At 47.0% G+C, this 26460-nt stretch overlaps 1 protein-coding gene across 1 annotated transcript in view; it reads left to right on the top strand.

Moving 5' to 3' along the window:
* The window catches only part of LOC149125179 (uncharacterized), a 153225-nt gene extending 128254 nt beyond the window's left edge, over positions 1-24971 (top strand). Inside the window, exon 2 of the mRNA XM_089302787.1 lies at positions 24823-24971. Within this exon, the coding sequence (XP_089158913.1) occupies positions 24823-24841 (19 nt within the window). The 3' untranslated portion in view covers positions 24842-24971. The remainder of the gene's footprint in view (positions 1-24822) is intronic.
* Positions 24972-26460: the final 1489 nt, after the last annotated feature.

Raw genomic sequence — 26460 nt, 5'->3', positions numbered from 1 at the left:
TTACCCGCTGTGCCACAGTGCCGACCTTGCTACTCTTTCTTACACAAATATATTTCTCTAGTATATATTTTTACCCAATCCTTTATTTTCAAAATTCTTTGCAATCTATTTCTTGCTAAAAATAAAAAGATTTTTTTTTATTTTTTTAAAGATTTATTTTATTTATTTGAAAGACAGAGTTACACAGAGAGGTAGAGACAGAGAGAGATCTTCCCTGCAATGGTTCACTCCCCAATTGGCCGAAATGGCCGGAGCTGTGCTAATCCAAAGTCAGGAACCAGGAGCTTCTTCCGGGTCTCCCACACGGGTGCAGAGGCCCAAGCACTTGTGCCATCTTCTACTGCTTTTCCAGGCCACAGCAGAGAGCTGGATCAGAAGAGGAGCAGCCGAGATTTGAACTGGTGCCCATATGGGATGCTGGCACTTCAGGCCAGGGCATTAACTCGCTGTGCCACAGCACCGGCCCCGATATATGACCTTTTATGACTGACTTCTTTCACTTAGCATGATGTTTTTAAGCTTCATCTGTGTTGTAGGATGAATATTCATGTATATGTTTTTAATAGACATGTTTTCCCTTCTTTTAAGCGTATGCATTAGAGTGAAATTTCTGGTTCATATCCTAACTCTGTGTTTAATCTCTTGAGAAGCTCACACACTGTTTTCTAAAGTTGTTGCCCCATTTTACAGTCCTCCCAGAAGTGTACGATTGTTACAATTTCTCCACAACTTCACCAAATCTTCTTACTGCCTATCTTTTTTTTTTTTTTACAGTTTGTCATGTACTTGACTGTGCCTCTCCAATTTCATATGTGAAAGCCCTAGTTTTCAGTGTGACTGTATTTGGAGATAAGTTGGGACTTGTATGTAAATAACTAAAGTTAAGGGAGGTCACAAGGGTAAGACCCTAACCCAATATGATGGCATCCATATGAGAAGGAAGAGATAGCCCCTATCTTTTATTGAATTGATCAGGCTCTTGAGTTCAATAGCCTTTTCCATTTGCAGTAATTTCTTTTAAAGAGTTACTTATTTGAAAGTCAGTATATCAGGAAGAAAGAAGGTTGGGGGGGCAGAATCTTGCATCCACTGGGTTCACTCCCCAAATGGCTGCAGTAGCCAGAAGTGGACCAGGCTGAAGCCAGGAGCCAGACACATCATCGTGGTCTCCCCCGTGAGTGACGTAGGCCTAAGTACTTTGGCCATCTTCTACTGCCTTTCCAGAAGCATGGCAGGGAGCTGGATGGGAAGCAGAGCGGCCGGCACTTGAAATGGCATTGACGTGGGACACAGGAGTTGCCGCAAGCGGCAGCTTAACCCACTGGCCCCCATACTTAGGTTTTAATAAACGTATTTAAAGATGTTTTCTGCCGTGGCAGGGCGGAAGAGTGAGATCCTTAGCCACCTTCCCCCTTCCTTCTCCACTGTCACTACTACCTGCTCTCCTCCTGGTCCTCCTGTGGCGGCTGCCCATTGAGCAGAACTTCATTTTCCAGCCATCACAAACCTGAACCTGATGAGGGTGGTACAGAAGGTGAACCCTATTGCTGTACTCAGCCCTGATCTTTCCAAAAGGAAGATACAAGTCTCAGACTTCTTATATCCTACTGTTGGAGGTTCCTCCTTGGGCGCTGCCTTATTTAGTTCTTTTAAATGTTCTACAGTTGTTTATTTGCAAATAAAACTCCTGAAAAGTGGAAGATTTATGGAATAGTGTTTGAGCAAAATGCAATGTAGACTTTTTAAGGGAGAAAGACATAAGTCCAAAGGCAATAAATCAAAAGCCATGACTTCTATTCCAAGGACAGTGTAGTGAAATTGGCTCACTAGAACTTCGTCAGGCATAAACACCTGGTTTTCAGAGCTGCTTTGAATTTTTATGGCTGCACATCATTTCTTCAAATGGTTCATGCATAGGCAGCTAACTTAGACTTGTTTTCCTCGAGATTTCTATTATGCACTTGCTTGCATTCTTGCTGTAAAAGTCACGTAAATCTCTTGACTGTGGCTTCAGAATAAATATGTTCCTAGCTTCCGCCTTGTGATAGAAAACCCCGTTTGATTGAAGACTGAAAACTGAGCACATGGCAGAAGTAACTTTGTGGTTCTATTAGAAAGGACAGATTGTTCAGGTAGTCAGTACTCCCCAAGCCTCAGCTGAAAAGTACGGGACCAAATGCTACGGGAGAATATAGGGGAAAAAAGAAGCCCACATTCCAATAATAGACATTGAAAATTAGATATTCAGTAATAGACATTGAAAATTAGATATTCAGTAATAGATATTGAAGGCAGAGCTCAGTGATTAAATTTGTAAGCTCTGCAGTAAAAACTTATAAATTCTCTCCCAATTTGTTAGTGTCGTGATTTGGGATGTCACTAAGCTTCAGTCTGCACAGATGAGAGTAAATGTTGAGGCTGGTGATGTGGCTTAGTGGGTGAAGCTGCTGCCTGCAGTACTGGTATCACATATGGGCGCCAGTTCTAGTCCTGCCTGCTCCACGTCCAATCCAGCTCTCTGCTATGGCCTGGGTTAGCAGTGGAAGGTGGCCCAAATCGTTGGGACCCTGGACCCATGGAGGAGACCTAGAAGAAGCTACTGGCTCCTGGCTTTGGATTGGCCCAGCTCCTGCCATTGCAACCATTTGGAGAATGAACCTGCAGATGGAAAAATCTCTCTCTCTCTCTCTCTCTCTCTCTCTGCCTCTCTGTAACACTATCTTCCAAATTGTCGCTCCCCGTCTTCGTGGAGGAACGACACAGGACCATGCATTGTTCTCTTGTCTGCTCGGCCCTTCCCGGGTTTGCTGCTGGTTCTTCCCGGGTTGGCTACTGTCCCTTCCACCTCCGTGGAAGGGCGGTTCCCCCTGCCACATTCCCCACTTCCGCGGGGGAGCGGCACACCACCGGCCGGCTCTCTCGGGGGCTGCACAGGTGTTCCTTCAGATAGATGTTCCCCTTAGATGTTCCTGGTGCATGTTGTCTCTCTCCTCCTTTATAGTCCTCCTCTGCCAATCCCAACTTGGCTGCCCACACGCCGAGTACGCTGCTCTCCTCCAATCAGGAGCAGGATCAGCTCCTGGAGGTCATCACTCAAGTTGGCAAGAGGCAGCTGCGTAGAAGCTGATTTCTCCTCTCCCAGCGCCACATTGTGGGAGAGCAGATGCATAGAATAAGTCTTAATTCCAGTAACTCAGTCCAGTCCGAGTTGCTCCCAGTTGCTCCCCACAGATCCCCCTTTCTTTTTATTTTTTGGCGTTGATACGATCCTGTCTTCGGTGCCCCGCGGCACACACTCTGCTCTGCTTGGAGTTGCCCACAGGTGCTTACAAGCCCTATCAAACAGGCAAACTGAATCCGGGTCCTCTCTTCGCCATGTTGTGAGGAGGTTTTTAGGCGCTGATGCGTGCCTGTGTTCGGTGCCCTGCAGCGCATGCTCTGCTCTGCTAGAACTGTCTGCAGGTGCTTACAAACCCTATCAGGCAAACCGAATCCAAGCCCTCTCATTGCCGTCTTGTGGGGAGACTTATTGGTGTTGATAACGTGCCTGTCTTCAGTGACCTGCAGCGGGTAAGCTGCTAGCCGCCCGCAGGTGCTTATCGTCCTAATCAGGCAGACCGAATCCAAGCTCTCTCATTGCTGTGTTGTGGGGAGGCCTTATTTTTCTCTATTTCTCTATCTCCGGGCATTCCTATTTCTCCCATTTTACTTCTATCTTCCAGCATTCCTATTTCTCTCATTTTACTTCTAAATTTCTGTTTCTCTTATCCCTGTGGCTTCCCGGCGCCCGCCCCGAGGCTGCTTCTCGGTGGCTTCCCGGCTCTGAGCCGCTTCAGCCCGCGCTTCTCTCATCTGCGCGGCTTCCCGGCTTCGCGCGCGCACTCCGCGGTCTCCGCGCCCCTTCGCGCCCACACCACGGCCTCGCGCTAGCCCCACGTTCCCTATCTATTCTCGCCCCGTGCTCTCTCTGCACGCAGCGGCTTCCACGAGTCACACAGCGTAGCTTATGTTTCCGCCACCACCGGTATTCAATCTAAGTTCCCCGGGCTAACCTGGCGAATTCAACCTAGCTTATGCATCTCCGCCTTATGGTTTGGCTTCCCGTCTTTTGCTCCCCGGGCTGACTTGAAGAATCCCAAGATGGCTTATGTCTCTGCCTCGGCCTGCACTCGCGGCTTCATCCTCCCTAACATTTTTCTCTACCCGGTATGTTTCCCTAAGTTTTCTTCCAACAATATTCCTCCTTCATTTCTCCTGGCCTCTCCCCACAGTCCGTATCCAAGTCTAAGTTTCTTATAGGTTTCACTTTCACTTTCAACCTGCAGTCCGTATCTGAGTCTAAGTTTCTTCTTGCTTTCACTTTAAATCCTAACTTCTTTCCCACAGTCCGTATCCGAGTCTATGCCTAGGCTTTCGATAGCTTCTTCCGGCACCTTTTCTGTCCGGCTTTTCCCTAGGCTCTTTGCTAGTCTCTCTCTCCGGTATTTTCCACTTCTTCCCGTTTCTTCCCTCCTAAGTTTCCTATCCGAGTCACGGCACCATTATGTCGCTCCCCCTCTTCATGGAGGAACGACACTAAGCCCTGCCTAGGCTTCATATCCGAGTCACGGCACCATTATGTCGCTCCCCGTCTTCGTGGAGGAACGACACAGGACCCTGCGTTGTTCTTTTGTCTGCTCGGCCCTTCCCGGGTTTGCTGCTGGTTCTTCCCGGGTTGGCTACTGTCCCTTCCACCTCCGTGGAAGGGCGGTTCCCCCTGCCACATTCCCCACTTCCGCGGGGGAGCGGCACACCACCGGCCGGCTCTCTCGGGGGCTGCACAGGTGTTCCTTCAGATAGATGTTCCCCTTAGATGTTCCTGGTGCATGTTGTCTCTCTCCTCCTTTATAGTCCTCTTCCGCCAATCCCAACTCTGCTACCCACATGCCGAGTACGCTGCTCTCCTCCAATCAGGAGCAGGATCAGCTCCTGCAGGTCATCACTCAAGCTGGCGAGAGACAGCTGCGTAGAAGCTGATTTCTTCTCTCCCAGCGCCACATTGTGGGAGAGCAGATGCATAGAATAAGTCTTAATTCCAGTAACTCAGTCCAGTCCGAGTTGCTCCCAGTTGTTCCCCACACAAATAAATAAATAAATCTTAAAAAAAAAAAAAAAGAGAGAGAGAGAGAGTAAATGTTGGCCTGCCCATCCTGTTGCAGACATCTGGGGAGTGAACCTGTGGATGGAAGATCTCTCTTTCTGTGTCTCACTCTCTTTCTCTGTCACTCTTTCTTTCAAGTAAATAAATTAATAAAGACCTTTAAAAAAATTGGTACTTGCCTCCTGGGCTTGAGAAGTTTAAATAGGAAGACACACGTGTACATATTCTGTGCAATAGCTGATCCATAGAGCATCCAGGAAAGACAAGCAACTGTCTCTAGTGATTTGTGAATCATGGGATGGTACGTACATCCCAAAGTGCACAAATCCTGTATGGACACATTAGGGAGTGACGAGATGAGCACTCATGGGACCACCACTCTGCCTAAGGAGTGAGGATTGCCAGCCTCCCAAACTGCCCCTGCTCCCTCTCTCTTCCCCATGATAACTGCTTCCTTCACTGCCTTGTGTGTGATTTTCCTTTACGTTTTACTCCCTGAACAGTGTAGTTCAGTTCTGTGTATTTTTGAATTTTATTAAATGGCAGTGTGTACGCAGTACCTGTGGGTGAATACTGCTGGATTCCATTCATTTTCATTGTTGAATGGTTTTCTTTTTTATACATGTGTAAGCCATTTATCGATGTTTCAGTACTGATGGGTGTTTATGTAGTTTCTGATCCCTGGTTCATGCTGACGGTGCTGCCATCAACACCCTGGTGCTCACATCCAGGAGATTCCCCCGGCCTTCAGCTGCTTAGTCGTTGGGGGTGATCCCAAATAGGTGTCCAAAATGGTTCTTCCAGTTTTCACTCTCAGCAGCTGTGCAGGAGGGTTCCACGCCTTCTGTCCTCACGGATGTGTGGTGTTGGTCAGACTTCCAGGATTCCATCTGATCACAGCTGTATTGTTGCCACCCCTGTGGTTTACAGACCGCGACAAACATGTAAGATGATAACAATAGGGAAAACTGGGTAAGGGCTGTCTTTTTTTTTTTTTTTTTGGTAAATTTAAAAATATTCTGAAATAATTTTTTTTTAAATGGTAAAAAAATCAAACTTACAGAAGACTTGCAAGTACAGTACAAATAACCTTTTTTCCTTTAACCGTTTGCAAATAGTTGCCAACATGTATCCCAGAATGCTTTGTGCTTTCCACAGATGAGGACGTGTTCCTGTGTGTTTCTGGTGCAGCCGTGTGTGTCATGGCACCGCCGCCGGCTCACCGCAGACCTCAGACACTTGTGCTTGTCTAGTTACCTGGATCCTGTCCTCCTGGGCCAACAAATGCCGTTCAGGGTGCAGGTCGTGTGGAGCGGCTGCCTCTCCCTGTCTCCCTGGTCTCCAGTCTGCAGCCAGTCCCCAGTCTTGCCCAGCTTTCAGAAGCTGTGCCTGTTTGCAGACTGACCGGCCAGCCACTGTGGGAAACGCTTCTCCGTTGGTGATGGCCTGTTGTTTGCTCCCGGTGGAAGTTAGGGTCTTCCCAGCAGAGTCCCCCCGAGGATGCGCTGGGCTTCGGCTGCCCAGCAGCTGCTGGCGACGTTCATGGTGCCGTTGCTGGTGATGGCAGCTCCGGGCACTTGGCTAAGGGGGCGACTGCTGAACTTCTCCCCTGCACGGTGACTTTCCTTGTCGTAAGTAGGTATTTCAGGCAGCAAGAACCACTTGAAGCTGGTGTCTATCTTTTTGATGTGTCACCCTTTCCCTTTGGGACCTCCTTAGCTTCAGGCACCGACTCCCGGTGCTTAGTCATGGACCCGCGGGAATGCCATCCTCCCGTGGGTGCCGCTCCCCAGTTTATGGCTAGCTCACACCTCTCCATGATTCCATCCCTTGCTACCTGGTGCTTACCTGATGGTTCCGGTTGGATATCTTACAGCCATCTGAAATAGCATTGATTCAAAATAGAATCCCTGGTTTCGTCTGTTAAATGGGTCCCTCCCCTGAGTCTCCATCTTGGAAAATTGCGTCACCACCCTTCTTGAGGCCAGAACTCTGTAGCCCTGATGTGCTCATGGCCACCACACCCAGCTTGAGGCTGCCAGCAGTTGTGTACAGCTTATTCCTAAACTCACCTCCCGCCTTTCTGCTTGTCTCTGGCCGTGCCCGGCCATGTCCTTGCTGATGGGGTTGCCCTGGCCCCTTTGCTGGTCTCTGCCTCCACTCTCGCTCATCTCCAGGCCTCTCCCCCACAGAGCCAATCGGAGCACGTAGCTTCCTTGCTCAAAACTCTGCGATGCCTTCTCATTCGGCTCAGAGTAAATCGCACACCTGCACAGCTCTGCTCTGCAAGCCGTCTCGTGTTCTTTCCCTTGGTGGACTGGAGAGCGCAGGGGAAACTCTGCTCCCTTTCAGTTCCTTAGTTCTAAGCCCTTCCCTGCTCCTTCCCTCCTGCCCCCCGGCACCCACTTCTCTCATCCATGACTCCACCTTCAGGCCTTGGCTCTGCGCTTCTGCTCCAGTGGGTCTCCCCTGATGGTCACAGGGTCACTTCACCCTGACACTCGCTATTCCCTGCACAGCCTTCCGTTTCTCTTCCTTCAGGTACTCAACCCTACTGGATGGCATTTGGTTATTTGCTTACCTGATTTTCCCCAGTGGGCGCCAAACTCATGAGACCAGTGCCTTGGCCAGCCCATACCAGAGTGCTGCCAGCGAGTGCAAGGACACTACAATGGCTCAGAACTGAGTGGCACAGGAATGGAGTGGGGCCATTGCCCCACAGAGGAAACACACGCTTCTCGAGGTGTGAATCAGCTGATTAAATGTGGCTGCTGGCGCCGGAGTGAGGTGAATGGAGGTTCATGCCTCGCCCACACTGTGTGTCCGCAGCAGGCGGGCTGTGGTTCTGTCCTTGCTCGCTGCGTCTCGCATCCCAGGATCCAGGCTCCGTGAAGGAGCAGCCTGTCTTTGGGACTTGCTGTGCTCATGGCGGAGGGGAAAAGAGAGCCAGCAGAAACGCGTGTTGCCTCTTGTAAAGACTGTCTACCAGATGTTGCACATGTCTTGTTTTCTCACCTGATGTTGACCAGGACAAGTCACAGAGCCAAGCCCACTGCCACTGGTTTGGGATAACGAATTCTCCCCAGGACTCGGCAGACCACATGGAACCAGTGGTGGTAAGAGGTGTATTCTGGTATCCCCGAGGGACTAGGAAAAGGACTAAGTACTGGGAAGTAGTGGTACAGCTTACAGCACTATCAGGCATGTACTGAATGCTGTTTGCCAGTACTATTTTTTAAAAGATTTATTTATTTATTTATTTATTTATTTATTTATTTATTTGAAAGTCACAGTTACACTGAGAGAGAGAGAGAGAGAGAGAGAGGTCTTCCATGTGATGGTTCACTCCCCTGTTGGAGCTGCACCGATCTGAAGCTTCTTCCAGGTCTCCCACATGGGTGCAGGGGCCCAAGCACTTGGGCCATCTTCTACTGCTTTCCCAGGCCATAGCAGAGAGCTGGATCAGAAGTGGAGCAGCCGGGTCTTGAACTGGTGCCCATATGGGATGCCGGTCCTTCAGGCCAGGGCTTTAATCCACTGTGCCACAGCGCCAGCCCCTGCCAGTGCTGTTTTAAGTACTTTTTACTTGTTACCCATTGAACTCCACAACCATAGTGTGTATAATTTGCGCCTTCTTTTCAGTAGTCTTGAATTTCTATTCTCACATTTTCCCTGCCCAGACTTTTTATTTCTGTTGCTGTTTTCCTCTTGTTTGATTGTCCATAGACTTGATGACAGCAGTCCCAAGAACGGGACACCTTGTAAATAAGGACGCAGGGACATATGCATTCTTGCAGTCCCAAAACAGCTACTCCCACTGAAGCCTCCACATTTAATCACTGACACTTAGTACAAAGAACTTCTTCATAGATCCAGAGCTCATGCCAAACACTCAGTGTCTCTGTATTGTGTCTTGATTCCCACAGTCTGAATGTGTTCTTTAAAATGTTTGGATCATGCACGAATCGTGTTTGAAAATGAGAGGCCTGCCGTGTTCTTTCAGTGTATTGAAAAGTATTTTTCCCTTAAAGTCTCCTGCACCTTAAAGAAAACCTTGTGAGTAAATCATTTTTAGTAACTCCATCAAAGAAAAGATCTAAGATCACGCAGTAAGTTCTTGCCATCTTAGTTTAAGGATAAATCTTTTTCTCTGCCTCTTCATCTCACAAATGGGCATTTTGGGGGGGTTGTCATCATTTCAGTTCAATTGGCTGCTATTTTAAGAGTAGTTTGTAGAAAATGATAAATTTCGGTGAAAGGCCCATAAATCGTCTACCTGATACTTGTTTTAGGGGAAATGATACCTTCCCTTTATGGCTGGTGTCACCTGTGGGATGATATGTGGACATGGACAGAGGCACTTGTGTATCACACGTGCCAGCAAACGACCACATCCATCATGCTGACGTCATTGAACTGGCTCTGCTGTCAGTCAGCCCCGGGAGGATTCGGGCTGAGCTCCTACACTGATGATGGGTGGAGAACTATTTCAGGACAAATCTTTTAAAAAAATGTTTTATTTATTTGAAAATAAAGAGGGAGAGGGAGAAGGAGAAAAGGGGAGAGATCTTTCATCTGATGGCTCAATCCCTACAGGACTGCAATGACCGGGGCTGGGCCGGGCTGAAGCCAAGAGCTTGGAACTAGATCCAGGGCTCCCACATGGGCCATCTTCTGATGCATTCCCAGGCACATTACAGGGAGCTGGGTTGGAAGTGGAGCAGCCCGGGCTCAGACGGGCGCTTGGATGTGGAACGCCGACATTGCAGGCGGTAGTTTAATCACCACGCTGGCCCCTTCAGGACAAATCTTAGGTGCAACTCATACTTCAGTGTTGACCGAACTCCAGGCAAATACGAGCTGTGCTCTTGCTCCCCTGAGCCTTTGAGGCTCCATTCTCTCCCTCTTTTTTTTTTGCTTTTCCAGCTGGCAAAAATCTGACTCACTGTACTCAGTCCAGAGTCACTTTCCCTGTGGTGTGTTTCCCAGCTCCCTGCTGTATAAGTGGTTGCGGGGGGGCACCATGTGGTGGCGGTTACTCCTGTGCAGTGTTGGGACTGCGTCTCCCCCTCCAGGGGAAAGTCACTCTGCAAGCCTTACTATGAAGTCATCATGAATAGGAAGAGAAAATTACTGTTGGTGTTCATGGGCAGGGGGTAGCCCAGCACCGGCTGCTGCACCATACTTCCTCCTTATCAGAGGCTGCACTTTGTGTGGCTTCAGTCACCCTTAATCAACTGAGATTCAAAAATATTTTTTAAAGATTTATTTATTTACTTGAAAGGCAGAGTTACAGAGAGACGGAGAAAGAGAAAGGTCTTCCATCCGCTGGTTCACTCCCCAAGTGGCCGCAACGGCCAGAGCTGGGCCCAAAGCCAGGAGCGAAGAGCTTCTTCCAGGTCTCCCACATGGGTGCAGGGGCCGTCTTCCACTGCTTTCCCAGGTGCATTAGCAGGGAACTGGATTGGAAGTGGAGCAGCCAGGACTCGAACTGGCGTCCGTGTGGGATGCCAGCACTGAAAGCAGATGCATAACCTACTATGCTACAGGGCTGATCCTGATTCAAAAATGTTAAATAGAAAAATGCAGAAATAAATAATTGGTAAATTTCAAATTGTGCTTTATTCTGAATAGCATGATGAAATCTCACAGTCCCCTGGCTGAGACATGAGTCCTCCCTTTGACCAGTGTATCCATGCTGTGAACACTGCCCCTTGGCCAGTCAGTAGTCATCTTGGTTATCAGATTACCTGTTGCAGTATCACAGTGGCTCTGTTCAAGGAATGCTTATTTACTTAATAATGGCCCCAAAGTGCAAGAGTAGCTATACTGGTAATTTTATTACAATTTACTGTTATAATTGTTCTATTTATTATTTGTTGTTAATTACTCTTACTGAGCCAAATTTAGATATTAAGCTTTCTCCTAGGTGTGTATGGATATGAGAAAGCATACACTGTGCAGAGCTCGGTACTGTCCACAGGTACAGGCACCCACTGGGAGTCTTGAAACACACCTCATATATTTTGACCTGTTTCTTGGAAGAAGGACTCTTTAGTAAAACTACGCAGAATTTTTTTCTGCAAATAGTTGCACTGTCCAAATGCCTGGCTCATCAGCGCTAAAACACCAGCAGCTCTCCCAACCACCTACGACCTGCCAGTCATGGTGCTACATGCATCTGGGGTGCTATCCTTGACTTTCAGATGGTCTTGTGACATAGCAGACAAAGCCTCAGCCTGTGACACCAGCATCCACTTTGAGTCCTGCTGCTCCACTTCCAATCCAACTCCCTGCAAAGGTGCCTGGGAAAACAGTAGAAGATGGCCCAAGTGCTTAGGTTGGAGACCTGGATGGAGTTCTAGGCTCCTGGCTTTGGCCTGGCCTGGCTTGGCCCTGCTGTTGTGGCTGTTTGGGGAGTGAACCAGTGGACGGAAGAAGTCTTCCTCTATATTTCTTCCTCTCTCTGTTTCAAACAAATAAAAACTTTTTTAAAAAAATCACTAAAAGACTAAAAATAAGTTTGGCATTAGACTTTTTCTTTTACGAACATCAGTGCGCGTTTAGTAAAGCAGTCATGCGAGAACAATTCTGAGTCACTCCCATATTTTGATACTTTAACGCCCTATCTTTTGAGGTGGAAAAGACTTCTCACTATTTGATTATCTGCTCTTTGAAGCAAGCTAGGAAGGGATAAGAACAGGTCCTTCCCCTCTCCTGAAGACAGATGCGACAGGGCATGTCCCTAAGGGCACCACACAAGAAAGCTGCGTGCAGGTTTGACTGCCGCTTTGAGCCCTTTCTGCTCTGTGCCCTCTCATGAGCTACTTAAACCTTGAAAAAACCCGATTTCTTTTCTTGTTACCTCTACTTTTAGAAAATTTTACATATTTGAGAGGTAGAGACAGAGAAAGAGAGAGCAAGAGAGAATGCGTTCTGCTGTTCCCCAATTCATTCCCCAAATGCCAGCAATAGCCCCTGGCTGGGCCCGAAACCAGGAGCCTGCAGCTCACTTCAGGTCTCCCACGTGGGTGGCAGGAATCCAGTCACGTGGACCGTCAGCACTGCTTCCCAGGGTCTGCATTAGCAGGAACCCGGAGCCAGCAACACAGGCACTCTGATGTGGGATGTTGGAATCTGAACTACCAGGCCCAATGCCTGCCCCAAACTTCAGTTTCTTAATGAGAAGAATGAGGACAAGCACGCCTGCCTTTCGCAGGCACTATGCTAATGAATGGTCTGACCTGTGCTTGCACACCTGTCGCGTGACCAGCTCTAGTCTGTTCCCCTCTGCCTGCCTACCCTGCTGTGTCCTCGTCCGTTTGAAGCGCCTCAGGCCGACCAGAAGGCCTTGTGCGTATTTCCTAGTTCCCTGTTGTCTTGAAACTGTTTACCACTGCGGGAGAAAGATGGAGAGAGAGAGAAAGTACTTCAGACAAAGGCTTTATGTAAGGATTCTGAGTGTAGTAAGAACATGAAGAAATATTCCTCATTCTAAGCAGCGCCTGTAGCTTTGTGTTTTTTTTTAATTCATTAATGTCTTTAAAGAGAAGAATTAGCTAAAAAGCGTTCATTATTCTTGGTGATTATAATCACTAGTTCTCAGTCTTGGATTTGGAGGAGTAACTCAGCATGAGATGTTTGTTTTTCCAGAAAGATCACTTAAGGAAAGTGATTATCAGGGAGGATTAAAGTGGCGTTTTACTTTTGCATACATTTACATGGGTAGGCAGTGTGTAAAATTAGGAGGGGCTGTGGAGAGAAACAGCATTCTATTCTGGCATTTGAAGATGACAAAAAACAAACAAACAAAAAAGGAGCAACACAGATTGATGTCATTTGAAGCACGAGAACGGTTCTGTTACATATGCCCACCAGACTTCACTTTTCTGGCAAATGAAATGTCTCTTTTTTAAACCATTGCCGCCTGTTTTGCGCTTGGCACCCTTCTGCTTATCCATCCGTGTAGCTGATACCAAACGCAGGCTAACCGGGGAGGCGAGACTGCAAATGTCACTTTGGTGAAAAGCATGATTCAGGATCAGAGATGGGTAGATTTTATTTCTAAGCTTGGAGTTTTTAAAAATTAAGTCACTGGCATTTTGTGCCCAAAATGTTTGCCATTTTGTGATGTCCTACGAAAGAAACAAGTAGTTCATCAGAATTAATTCAGACGAATTACCCAGCAAGAGCTCACCTAATGCAAGTTCACTTTCTGATGAAGTGTGTTTATTGAAGACTGGCGTGTCTAGGTATTATTCTTTTATGGTAGGGGACAAAAAAAGATGGGGAATTCAAGACCCTGTCTGGAAGTCTGGGGTCTAGTGATAGCTGACAGTTTAGAAGCAGCCAGAGCCCTGCTGGGCGTGGTGGTCTGGGTAGGGTGCTGTGCCTGAGAGGCGGGCACTGGCAGTGGTTTGCTGAAAGGGGCCAGATGGTACACGTTTTTAGTCCCTGCTGCCAGTGCTCAGTTCTGCTGTAGAGGAGCCAAAGCAGCATGGACAGTACTTCTGCAAAGGGCCTGGCTGACTGCCAGTGAAACTGTATTGGCAAAAACAGGCCACGAGCCTGATGCAATCAGTGGGCTAGAATCTGCCATCCCTGCTCGAGGGCACTGGGTCCTTACCCCGTGCCACCTGCAGCCTGAGAGACCTCATGAGCACCCTCTCTGTGCCAGGTAGATGAAGACGATGTGGCGGTGCCTCCAGGGGCCGCCAGGGCGAAAAGATCCTACGACAGTGATGCAAGTTTAAAACGATAAATATCGGTAAATGATATATTTCTTTTCTCCAGAGACACAGATGTTGTGAAGTTAAGTGAGTTAGTTTATGTGAAGTGCTTTCGTGTACTGAGCTGAATTATCATTTTTTTATGTTAGCAATCCCGAAGGAAATGAGTCTATGAAGCAACGTGAGATGGGCGCCAGAACGCAGAGAGGTGGGAGTCATTCTAAATGTTCAGTAGCTCAGTGGGGTGACTGGAGTCCACGATTACTACATGTGCATTTTACAGTAACTGCAGGAAGAGTTTAAAGGTTCCCAACACGTAGAAATGATAATATTTGAGGAGATGGGAATACTTGCCCTGGTTTGGTCATTATACATTGTATACATCTTATCAATTGTAATACTGTACCCTATAAGTAAGTATAAATATTGTATCAGTTAGAAAGTTGCAAATAGGGGCTGGTGTTGTGGCATAGTGGGTTAGGCTGCTGCCTGTAACACTGGCGTCCCATATGGTCACTGGTTCAAGTCCTGGCTGTTCTACTTGCGATCCAGCTCCTTGTTAATGTGCCTGGGACAGCAGCAGAAGATGATCCAAGTGGTTGGGCCCCTGCCACCCATATTGAGAAATCAAGATTGAGTTTCTGGCTTTGGCCTGGCCCAGTGCTGGCTGTTGTGGCCATCTGGGGAGTGAACCAGCAGATGGGAGTCTCTAACTCTTTCAAATAAAATAAATAAATCTAGAGCTGGTGCCGTGCCTGCGGCGCCGGCATCCCATATGGGTGTCAGTTATAGTCCCAGCTGCTCCTCTTCCAATCCAGCTCTCTGCTATGGCCTGGGAAAGCAGTAGAAGATGGCCCAAGGACTGCACCCACATGGGAGACCTGGAGGAAGCTCCTGGCTCCTGACTTTGGATCACTGCAGCTCTGGCTGTTGTGGCCATCTGGGGAGTGAACCAGCAGATGGAAGACCTCTCTCTCTCTCTCTCTCACTGTCTGTAACTCTACCTCTCAAATAAATAAATAAAATCTTAAAAAAAAATCTTTAACAAGAAAGTTGCAAATAAATCTTTAATAACAATGAAAGTTGCAAACAAACCAATCTAGTACCCCATAAATACATATAATTATTTTATGTCAGTCCAAATTTCCAACAAAAAGATGCAAAAAATAAACCAGTGTATCCTTTATTCATCTAAGAGTTCCCTTAAATTAATGAACTAGCATTTTTTCTTGAGTTTGATCACTATACTTTTATGAAGTATTTTTAAAATTTATATTACATATTTCCAGATGGAACCAAATAGCTTTCAAATCTTTATTTTTTAAAAAAATGGTTTATTATTTGATTTGAAAGTCACAGTTATAAAGAAAGAGGGCGAGAACTGGTTCACTCCCCTAATGGCCCCCACAGCCAGCAGTGGACCAGGCTGAAGCTAGAAGCCAGCAGCTTCATCCCCACCTCCCACAAGGAAGGAGTTGCCCAAGCACTTGAGTCAGCCTCTGCTGCTTTCACAGGTGCATTAGCAGAGAGCTGGATTGGAAGTGGAGCAGCCGGGACTTGAACCAGCACCCATATGGGATGCCAGTATTGCAGGCAGTGGTCCTACCTGCTATGCCACAATGCCAGCCTCCCAAATTTTTATTAATGGGAGAGAAGAAAACCTGTGTAACTCGGGGACACAGCAATATGTAACTAAGAAAGTTGCAAATTCACAGTATCTTCCTGTTACTAGATTTTTAAAAATTTTTAAAAACTAGTGCATTGCTAATAGAGATAGAAATTAATAAAACTTGGAAGGCAGTTTGCATTCTGAGACTTAACTGTATATGTTCCTTTTAACCTAATTTTCCTACCTGTATTACTTGAGGAAATAACGAGAAAAATTATATGCAGCAAACATAGCTGTTGCAGTGGTATTTTACTTTATTTTATTTTAAGCTTTATTTATTTATTTGAAAGAGTCACAGAGCGAGAGTGCATCTAATGGAAGGGTTGCAAAAAGTTAACAACAGATGCACAGATAATTAAGATACAGTCATTCGGTGCAGTATTGTGCAGGCGATCAGAATGATGGTGGCAAGGACAAACTGGAACATGGGAAAGGGGGGAAACTATAAAACATTAGCTGTAAAAGGTGAAAAACAATTGGGAGCATGAGAACTGCTTGTAAAATAGGAAAGGCCTTCGGGTTGCAGTTTTCCCCTGCAGGTCTTGCAGGACGAAAGCCCCACACTCAGGACACCTGATCGCGGGCGCCTGGGGCGGTGCTCCGGCTTCTCTGGCGCGTGTGGCGAGCCCTGAGGTGACTCTGCTATGATGGCCTCATCACCAGGCTTGAAGAACACTGTCTTGGAAGAAGTACACTGGACAGGTGTTTTTTTTTTTTTTTTTCGTTTCTTGTTTTCTCTTTCTTTTTTCGATAGTTATTTACTGCTTTTACAATTAAAAAAAGGAAATTTAAATTTACCTTTATTACCCAATTTATGAAGTGATCAATACACTTGTAAGTTAGCACTGGTGTTTTTTAGGGGGAAGCCGTGCTGTATCTGTAGAGTTAGTAAGAAGGACATGGAGTTCTACACTGTACTGATACGCAGCCATCTCCAAGACACCTTGTCACAGGGAGCAGACCAGTGTAGGATAAGATGTGCTGAGGCTCACTTTTAAAACTGGGTGTAACAAGTTGTAGTGGTATATAGTTATGAGATATAAAGTGGTAACATGAACTAATGCATACAGTATGGGATGATTGTGTGCAACATGGAATCATTGGATCAAGACAGGAAGTTAATGCATAGCTCATCTCAAATACTCAACACTTCTTACTCCTAACGGGAACGTTGCACCCTCTGACCAGCTTCTCTCCATCCCTCACTCTCCCACATCTGGCGGTCACCACTCTACTCTCTCACGTGCTCAGTTGTGGAAGTCCACATGTAAGTGAGAACTTTCAGTGCTCCCTCTGTGCCTAGCCCACTTCACTGAGTATAATGCCCCTCAGGCTCACCCGTGTTTGTCTCAGATGGTAAATTTCTCTTTTAAGGCAGAATAACTTTCCATGACGTGGGTGTACCACATTTTCTTTGTCCATTCATCCATTAGTGGACACTTGAGTTGATTCCGCGACTTGGCTACTGTAAGTGATGGTGCAGTGAACTTGGGCGAGTGGACATCTCTCAGACAGACTTATTTAAAACCCTTTGGATATGTCCAGAAATGGGACATTTGTATTTTTAAAAAATATATATTTAAATGAAAGAGTGTGGTTTTTTGGCAGGGAGTAGAGAGAGAGAGAAACTCTTCCATCCTTTGGTTCACTCCCTAGATGGCTGCAATGGCCAGGCTGAAGTCAGGAGCCCAGAGCTTCTGGGTCTCCCATGGGAGTGGCAGGGCCCTCAAGTACTTGGCCCATCCTCCACTGCTTTTCCCAGGCTATAACCAGGGAGCTGGATCGGAAATGGAGCAACCAGGACACGAACCAGTGTCCATATGGGATGCCAGCGTTGCAGATGGTGGCTTTAGTCACTACACCACAGCACCAGCCCCAGATACCTACATCTGACTTTTATGTTCAGAATAAAGGGGGGAGAGGGTTGAGCACACACAAACATGCATGTGTTCCTACACAGGTGCGTGTTGTTGTATATGCAAAGGATCCTTGGAAAGGGGAGAAAGTGGAACCATTGGTTCCTGCCTGCTTTCAGATCAAGGGGATCAAGAGTGCATGGTGCTGGGCTCCTTTCATACTGCTGCGGCGGTGTCACCACAGAAGGGAGTGAGAGCCAGTCTGAGGACCTGATGGCTGCTGATCACGTCGTTTCTGTAGGAGAAGGCCATCAGCATTCAGCAGCTGACGTTACCAACCGATGTATAAAGCAGATCACATCATTAAAGGTTACAGACTACTTATGTTGAGGAGACACCCACCGAAAGGCATTATAGAAACTTGGAAGATTCCTCAAGGGCTGGGTGCAGATGGATCCATGGAAGTCTATCACAACTGCTGGAGAAAAAACAATAAAGAGGGAGCATGGTTTTTAAAAGTGATGTAGGCTGGCACTGCAGCTCACTAGGCTAATCCTCTGCCTGTGGCGCTGGCACCCTGGGTTCTAGTCCCGGTTGGGGCGCTGGATTCTGTCCCGGTTTCTCCTCTTCCAGTCCAGCTCTCTGCTGTGGCCCAGGAAGGCAGTGGAGGATGGCCCAAGTGCTTGGCCCTGCACCCGCATGGGAGACCAGGAGGAAGCACCTGGTTCCTGGCTTCGGATCAGCGCAGTGTGCTAACTGTAGCGGCTATTTGGGGGGTAAACCAACGGAAAGAAGACCTTTCTCTCTCTCTCTCACTGTCTAACTCTGCCTGTCCAAAAAAAAAAAAAAAGTGATGTATTTATTTATTGTAGAGGCAAACCTTACACACACACACACACACACACACACACACACACCCCTCACATCCGTTGGCAACAATGGCTCAAAGCCCAGAGTCTGAAACATATCCAGGTCTCCCCCATGGGTGGCAGAAACTCAATCACATGAGCCATTGCTGCTGCCTCCCAGGGTCTGATCGCCAGTGAACACATTCTGTGGCAAAATGAAGGATTTCAGTCTTTTTATGGCTGAGTAATATTCCAGTGTGTATTTATACCACATTTTCTGTGTCTGCATCTTTGCTGTTTTCAGTTACACTGCGATGAACGTGAGAGTGTGGCTACCTCCTCCGTAGGCTGACTTCACTTCCTATGGGTGCACTCCCCAGAGTGGGCAAGCTGGGTCACATGGTGTATGTGTATTTAGTCTTTGTTTTCTTTGAGGAATCGCCACACTGCTTTCCATAACGACTGTACTAGAATATAGTTTTCGTCATGTGGTGTGAGCTCAGGGAACAGGACTCTCAACAGGAAGGGATTGGTGGAGGCCTGTTCCGTACTCCATGTCCATGCCTCGTACACAGATTCGTGCCTGAGCCCTAGGTTGTCCTTTAAGAATATAGGAAATTACTTGGCATTTACTCTTCAGCCAAGTGCCGGGGAGATGGAGTCTATTTCCTAGGATGTGCTTGTGAACGGTTGCCTTTGAGAAGCTGAAAATGAAGGAGCAGATCATTTTACTCATCTGTTATTCGAACAAGTTCAGAGGTCTTTACCTGGGAGCTACTGCACTGAAGAGAGTAGCGTGAGTTCAGTGTGTGATGCTCAGGTTCTGTTTGTACTTTCTGCAGGGAGCAGAACAAAAACGCTCCTCTGCCCTTCCTCCTCTTCCCCCTCCACCCTCTGGAACAGAGTGATGTTCTGCTGCCAACATCAGAACACAGGAGCCTCTGCATTTCTCAGCCAGCGACTCCCTGCCTTTCCCATGCTTCCTGGGAATGGAATCCACTGAGCCCTGAAGAATGTGGGATCTTGATGGGATCCTGCCTGGGTGGTTGCTTTGTCGGCAGTAATGCTCAGGAGACACAGGTGAACAGGGATGTCAAGTGGAAGGTTCTGGAAAGCCGTGGGTTTTCTTTGCTGTTCATGCAAACTGAGGGAGGCTTTGAGTCGAGAGCCGTCCTGAACGTCGATGGGACAGCGAGGACACTGGGTTGCACACATTGGACCATTTGTGGTGGGCCAGTAGTGCTGGGGATAGAAAAGGAGTAGGGATGTGGGGCCCGGGATGCCAGACTCACTTGAAAATTTTTTCTGTGAATCATGGGGGTCATTGTACATTTGGTCAAAAGGGAGTAATTTAATATTGGTGGAATCTGCTGAGTTAATATGGCAGTAACACTTAGAGGACAACAGAAGCAGGAACACTGAGCCACCGAATATTGCAGATGAGAAGACACTAAACTAGGGTGATGACAGGGGTATCAGTGTAAAGAGACATTCAAAGAGAGAAACAAATTTTCTCAGACTAACTAGCATGAAGAATCACAGAGAAGGAAGGGGTCAAATAGCAGGTGTTTGAGAAGCACTGTACTATCATTATTATTGCTGGTGATGAATAGATATTTGTTTTGCTTTGAAGATTTAGCAATAGAGGAGAAAAAGAGTGTGTAGAGGGTTGAAAACAACCAGGAGGCCGGCGCCGTGGCTCAACAGGCTAATCCTCCGCCTTGCGGCGCCGGGACACCGGGTTCTAGTCCCGGTTGGGGCGCCGGATTCTGTCCCGGTTGCTCCTCTTCCAGGCCAGCTCTCTGCTGTGGCCCGGGAGTGCAGTGGAGGATGGCCCAAGTCCTCGGGCCCTGCACCCCATGGGAGACCAGGAGAAACACCTGGCTCCTGCCTTCGGATCAGCGTGGTGCACCGGCCACAGTGCGCGGCGGCCATTGGAGGGTGAACCACGGCAAAAAGGAAGACCTTTCTCTCTCTCTCACTGTCCACTCTGTCAAAAAAAAAAAAAAACAAACAAAAAAAAAAAAAAAACAGGAGGACACAGTATCAAGGAAACTAAAGAAAGAGCAGATTCCAGGTAGTGGTGTCCAGCTAGCAGTATCACATAGTAGGGGCTGTAAACATATCACATAGTAGGGGCTATAAATGGAAGAGTGGGGTGTCAAGGTGAACATCAAATGAGCAGTGATTTTCGTATATGATTCAGAGGTTATTGGTGACTTTCAGAAGTGCAATCTGAGTAGGATGGTGGGATCAGAACTGATTTAGGGTTTATGGAGAGAATAGTAGTGGGATAATAGCAGCTAACATAGGAAGACATTAAATGTGGATTAACAGTAGCAGTAAACCTGCAGATTAGCACATTTGCAGCCTGGCTAAGGAGCATTTTCTTTGCAGAGGAGTAGTAGAAAATGATAAGGTCTGAGCTGGTGGTGGGCACTTTTAACCCTTGATCCTGCTGTGGATAACACATCTGCAAGGATACTTTTCTGTGCCATGACTTAGGTTAAGTGGAAGGTTCTGGAAAGCCATGGGTTTTCTTTCCTGTTCATGCAAACTAAGGGAGGCTTCGAGTCAAGATCCGTCCTGCATGTCGATGGGCAGCCAGGATGCCGGGTTGCGCACTTGGACCGTTTGTGGTGGGCCGGTAGTGCTGGGTGAGAGCGCCACCCTTAAGTCCCCAACCACTCAACCACTCGGCCAAGTGGATCTCTTGCCTCTGCATGTTCCCCAAAGCGCTGCTGGGTAAGAGGCTGGGGAAGGCAGGTATGGACGAGCAGGATCTCCGTTTGCCTGCTAGTGCATGAAGGTGGAAGAGAAAGAGAAACAACTTAAAATCATTTCATATCCAGCCAAGACTGAGATGGAGGCCTCCTGGCCTGAAGTGCAGATCGTTCCTGCCGCACCACGCCGGCAGGTTGGAGGCTTTCAGGTGGCGGGAAAAGGAGGGCTAGCATCACCGTTCAGGACCGGCTCTCCAGCAGAGCCACCAAAGCCGACGTCACCGCTTCTCCCGCTAGTTGCTATTGAGAATGGGCCGAGAGGACGCTCTCCGAGCGCGCTTGTATCTGCCTGCAAGACTGAGTCATCGGAAAGAAACCTAACTCCGCCCGGCCGGAACCTGCACGCAGCACCGTGACTACCCCGGGCAGAAGCCGCCTGGATCACTCAGCTGTGGTTTCTCTGCTCCAGTCTGTTCCCCAGTGCCAGGTCATGGGCATCGTGACTTACAGAAGGAAAGGGAACCCACTGATAGTGTCCTGACTACGGGGTGCAGGGCTCAGAGTACAGGCCACTGACTCCTGGCACCTGTTTGTTAGGGTGCCGCTCTAGGCAGCAGGGGTGTGAAGCATCCTACCCACGTCCATGGCCAGTGACCAGTCCACTTTTCACCTCTTGCGCAGAGCGTCCCCCTGAGTGTGCCCGCTCTGAAGTCACTGACACATCGCCTTGTACTTCCTTCTCCCTCATCCTGCCCGGCAGCCTCTCGTGTGTGGCACCAGACATACTGCCTCAGTCTCGCTGCTTTTGTTCTTGTCTTTAAAAAATGTGCATGGACATATTCATTCTTGACTTACAAGCAAACTTTCGATATTGCGATTGTCCTGTGAAGTTCTCTTGGAGGAAGTGAGAAAGGGTGAGCTTCCAAATACAAAGGTTTAGTGGAGAACTCGTGAGTTGCTTCCTCCACATCAGATGGGCTTCCAGGAAGCTGGTTTAGCTTAGCTAGCACCTTGCTGCCAGTTATGACGTTTGTTTGTAGCTGTGTAAATGGGGAGAAATTTTAGAAAGGAAAACCAGATTTCAGACTTGACATCATACATAGAAATAGCCAAACCTCACAGTTTGTGGGTTCTATATTTGCCAGTTTGCCTACTTGTTAAGGATTTGTAGAAATCTGTTTGCCTTGACTTCTTTTGCATATCTCCCCAGAAGTGGAATTGCTGGATCGTACGGTATTTGATTGTTTAAGGAACCACCATGCAGTTTCCTACAGCAACTTTGCCGTTTTAGATTCCCACCCGTGTGCACACTAAGTTCCAGTTTCTCCGTATCCCACCAACACTTATTTTCTTTGTTTTATAATGGCCATTATACTGGGTAAAATCCAGTGTCTCATTGTAGTTTTGATTTGCATTTCCCTCATGATTAGTGATGCGTTGAACGCCCTTCCATTGGCTGACTGGCATTTGTGTATCTTCTTTGGAGAAATGTCTAGTCAGTTCCTTTGCACATTTAAAAAATTGGGTTGTTTGTCTTTGTTACCAAGTTGTAGGGGTCCTAGTACAGTGGCTCAAACTAGAAATCTGCCAACACCAAATGTCCACAAGACTGATGAGAGTATGCCTGGCACATTGCCATTTTGGAATAGTGTTTGGCAGGATGTACCCAAGATGAAAGTGTGTTCACAAAAAGACTTGTATAAGAATATTTATAGCCCTTTTATCACAATAGCCCCAAAATGGAAACAAGTGTCCATTCATAGGAGGATATATTTTTTAAAAAAAACTGGCCAGTGCCACGGCTCAATAGGCTAATCCTCTACCTGTGGCGCCAGCACACCGGGTTCTAGTCCTGGTCAGGGCGCCGGATTCTGTCCCGGTTGCTCCTCTTCCAGTCCAGCTCTCTGCTGTGGCCCAGGAGTGCAGTGGAGGATGGCCCAAGTCCTTGGGTCCCTGCACCCGCAAGGGGTACCAGGAGAAGCATCTGGCTCCTGGCTTCAGATCAGCGTGGTGCGCCGGCCACAGTGGCCATTGGAGGGTGAACCAACGGAAAAGGAAGACCTTTCTCTCTGTCTCTCTGCCTGTCAAAAAAAAAAAAAATAAAATAAAAAAATAAAAAAACCTGATATTTTCCTATAGTGAAAAAATTTTTCAGTAATAAAAGGGACAAACTATTGGTATACTTACCAGTATAGATGAATCTCAGAGACAAAACTGAGTGTTTAAAGACAGACACCCGGGGCCAGTGCTGTGGTGTAGCAGTAAAGCCGCCACCTACAGTGCTGGCATCCCACATGGGCACTGGTTCAAGTCCCAGCTGCTCCACTTCCAGTCCAGCTCTCTGCTATGGCCTAGGAAAGCAGTACAAGATGGCCCAAGTCCTTGGGCCCCAGCACCCATGTGGGAGACCTGGAAGAAGCTCCTGGCTCCTGGCTTTGGATCAGCCCAGCTCTGGCCATTGCAGCCAATTGGGGAGTGAACCAGCAGATGGAAGACCCCCCCTCCCGCCTCTCCTTCTCTCTCTCTGTAACTGACTTTCAAATAAATAAATCTTTTTTTTTTTTTAAAGCATCCTAGATGCTGTGGAGGATGTTTTTCCTGAAGAAAACTTACTTTTGCTTCTGATAAGCAGAATACGGCAGACCTTCTTAGTCCACGGAGGGACTGAGCTAACGCTGGGTTCTGGCAGTTCTTAGGTCTGTATTCTAGGATGTGACCCGTCAGGGCTACTGAAAGCAGGAGATGTGTGCCGGGACTCCTGTCGTTTTCATTCCCCAGTACTGTGAAGCAGTCCAGTCCCTGGATAGCTCTGCAGCATTCCGCCTGGTCTCATCACCTATCATTGAACACAGGCATCAAAGACACAGTGCTGTGCTCACTTCCCTGGGATCTCCATAGCCTGAGAGTGGGACACAGAGTCCCCTCCCCTCCTGGGCCTCTGAATAGCCCCTCTCTGCTGGACTTCTCCGCAGTTTTGCCCGGTGCATCTTCAAAATCCATAGATGTCTCAAAAGGAAAAATAGTACAGCATATCTGATTGCTATAATTATTATTTCTCTTCTCCCTACGATCTTGGCCACTTGCATGCTGACTGCCTTGTCATTTAACAAGTCTTTAAAGTAGTTTTTTTAATCCCACTTCTGTAGTGTGTCTGCTATGGGATGATTCTCATGGCCAGAACTAAGTCTCTCCCTGGGCCCGTGACTCCTCCCAGAGTCCAGACGTCTGTTGCCATCCTGAGATGTGGGGTGATTTCATCCTGTGTCATTGCCCCGGGATGCTGTCTTGTTGGACTGCGTTTTGCAGAGGGCATGTTCGCATCGGGCTGTTTCCTGGCTGCCAGTTCAGCCTTCAGTTCAGGCAGGGGTAGAGGGGGTGTGCTTGTCCTGCCCACACAGCGATCATTAACCTAGGTAACCTTGTGAGCTGAATTTGAGAAAAAAGATGTCTCTGGAGGAGGAGAGAGCTGATGGTTCCTGCCTTCAGACTCGGCTAGATTGAATTTGTGTCTTCCAGGTCTTTGAATTCTAGCCAAACTACCGTGATGGATAAATGTGAGAGTTCTGTGTGGCAAAATACGGAAGTCTCCATATTCCTAGATATCATTCTCTTCATCCCCCTCAAAAGCAGTGACATGTTATAATAACACTATTAAAGCCCCTCAATAAGTGTGGGCTAAGTGATGAAAATTTAATATTAACAAACCTGATTCGAAGCCTCGGGGGTGGAGAAGCAAAGCCTTCCTCCCTGACTCATGCCGACTTCTGCCAAAGGGTGAGATGAAAAAGAGATTGATTGCAAAGGTTTCCCACGAGAGGACTAAGCCATGAAGTTCTTGCTGTTTTGTTTTTCCTCAGCCGTTCGCCAGAGCAGTGATTCCCAGGGTCTTCCAGAAAAGGATCCCGTCTGCAGACACACTTGACCACTGGAGGGGAATTTTCCTTTTTACAAGAAGAAGATTCTGGTGGCGAGTTGCCCAACAACAGGACCCGGAGCTGTTGGAATAGGTAAGTCACTTGTATTGAGGAGGGTGGGAGGCACCTTACGGAGCAAGTGTTAGAGTGGGTCATTTCTTGGTCGTCCAGAAATGAAGAGTACTAGGGTCTTCAAAAAGGTCATGGAAAAATGCATCTTATGAAAAGTTGTGGGTGACTTTCAAAATTTTTGTACCAAAATCAACATCTTTTATTTCCTTTCTCCCACACATGTTTTAAAGTATCCTCGGTAAGTATTTCACCAAATATAGGTTAAATGATCCTTGTCACTGATGATCCTAATTCTAGATTTAATGCCCAGTTCTTTCTTCTACTTGGTAGCTCAGTAAACTTAAACAAGTCGCTTAAATTCTCAGAACCCCAGTTCTTCCATGTATAAAAGAAATTTCATAGAAACAGGCTTTGAAATGGGAGGGCATGAAGTTTTAAAATGTAACGGGCATTGTTTATTTGTTGCTAGTATAAAGTTCTGTGGAATAGTGGCCTCGTGTCTCCTAGTGTTTGGGGACCTTAGAACTTGATGTTTTCAGTCTGGGGGCTTGGACTTCCGAGTGCTGGGCGGAAGGAGGCGTTCCCTGTCTGCCCCTTCTCTGAGAACAGCATCTGACCATTCCTCTGGCTGTAGCTCTCTGCTGCCAACTTTTTAGAATTTGGGGGAAGGGATGGGAGTTAATGATAAGATCAAAGGAAAGAAAATAGCGACTATTGTTTGCAAGCATTGTATTTCAGTTATTTGAATATGTTATTTGCTTTAATCCACATACCAGGCCTTGTAAGCTGAGCGTGCTGCCTACTGTACATTTCCCTGTAGGCTATGGGACCCCCTGGGGAGTCATCCCTTAACGTAAAAACCACTCTCTTAAAACATTTAAAATGAATTTTTTAAATGAAAAGATGTTTTTTATTTGAAAGGCAGAGAGAGACAGAGCTATCTCCCATTTGCTATTTCACTCCCCCAAATATCTGCAACAGCCAGGCCTGGGAAACTCAATCCAGGTCTCCCATGTGGGTGGCAGGGACCCACGTACTTGAGCCATCACCCGCTGCCTCCCAGGGTGTGCTTTGGCAGGAAGCTGGAATTAAAAGTGTAGTCAGGACTCAAACCCAGGCACTCCCATATGGGGTATCATTGTCCCAAGCTGTGTCTTAACCAGCACCAAATGCTGGCCTCCTCAAAATTTTTTTTAGTTTAGCATCCAAACGGGGGTGTATTCTAAGTGTAAAATACCCATCAAATTTAAAAGATTTAATTTTAGATAGCTTAATTGTTATTGATTATATTGTGAATATCTTTAATATATTTAGATAAGGATTGATTATTAAAATTTAAAAAATATGCTCTTGTTTACAATAATTTGAGAAATTGGAATGGTGGGAATTGGAAGTTTTAAAATTTTTTCAATTTTTTTAACAATGTATATGTATAGCTTCTGTAATAATAAAGTATCTTTTTTAAAAAAGTATGATGAAATTTTCAAGAATTTTTTGTCAAGCCCCTAA

This window comes from Oryctolagus cuniculus, chromosome 8 (assembly GCF_051225735.1).
Source record: "Oryctolagus cuniculus isolate XC-2025 breed Fujian yellow rabbit chromosome 8, ASM5122573v1, whole genome shotgun sequence".
Taxonomy (NCBI): domain Eukaryota; kingdom Metazoa; phylum Chordata; class Mammalia; order Lagomorpha; family Leporidae; genus Oryctolagus; species Oryctolagus cuniculus.
This window is presented reverse-complemented; position numbering and strand designations above follow the sequence as displayed.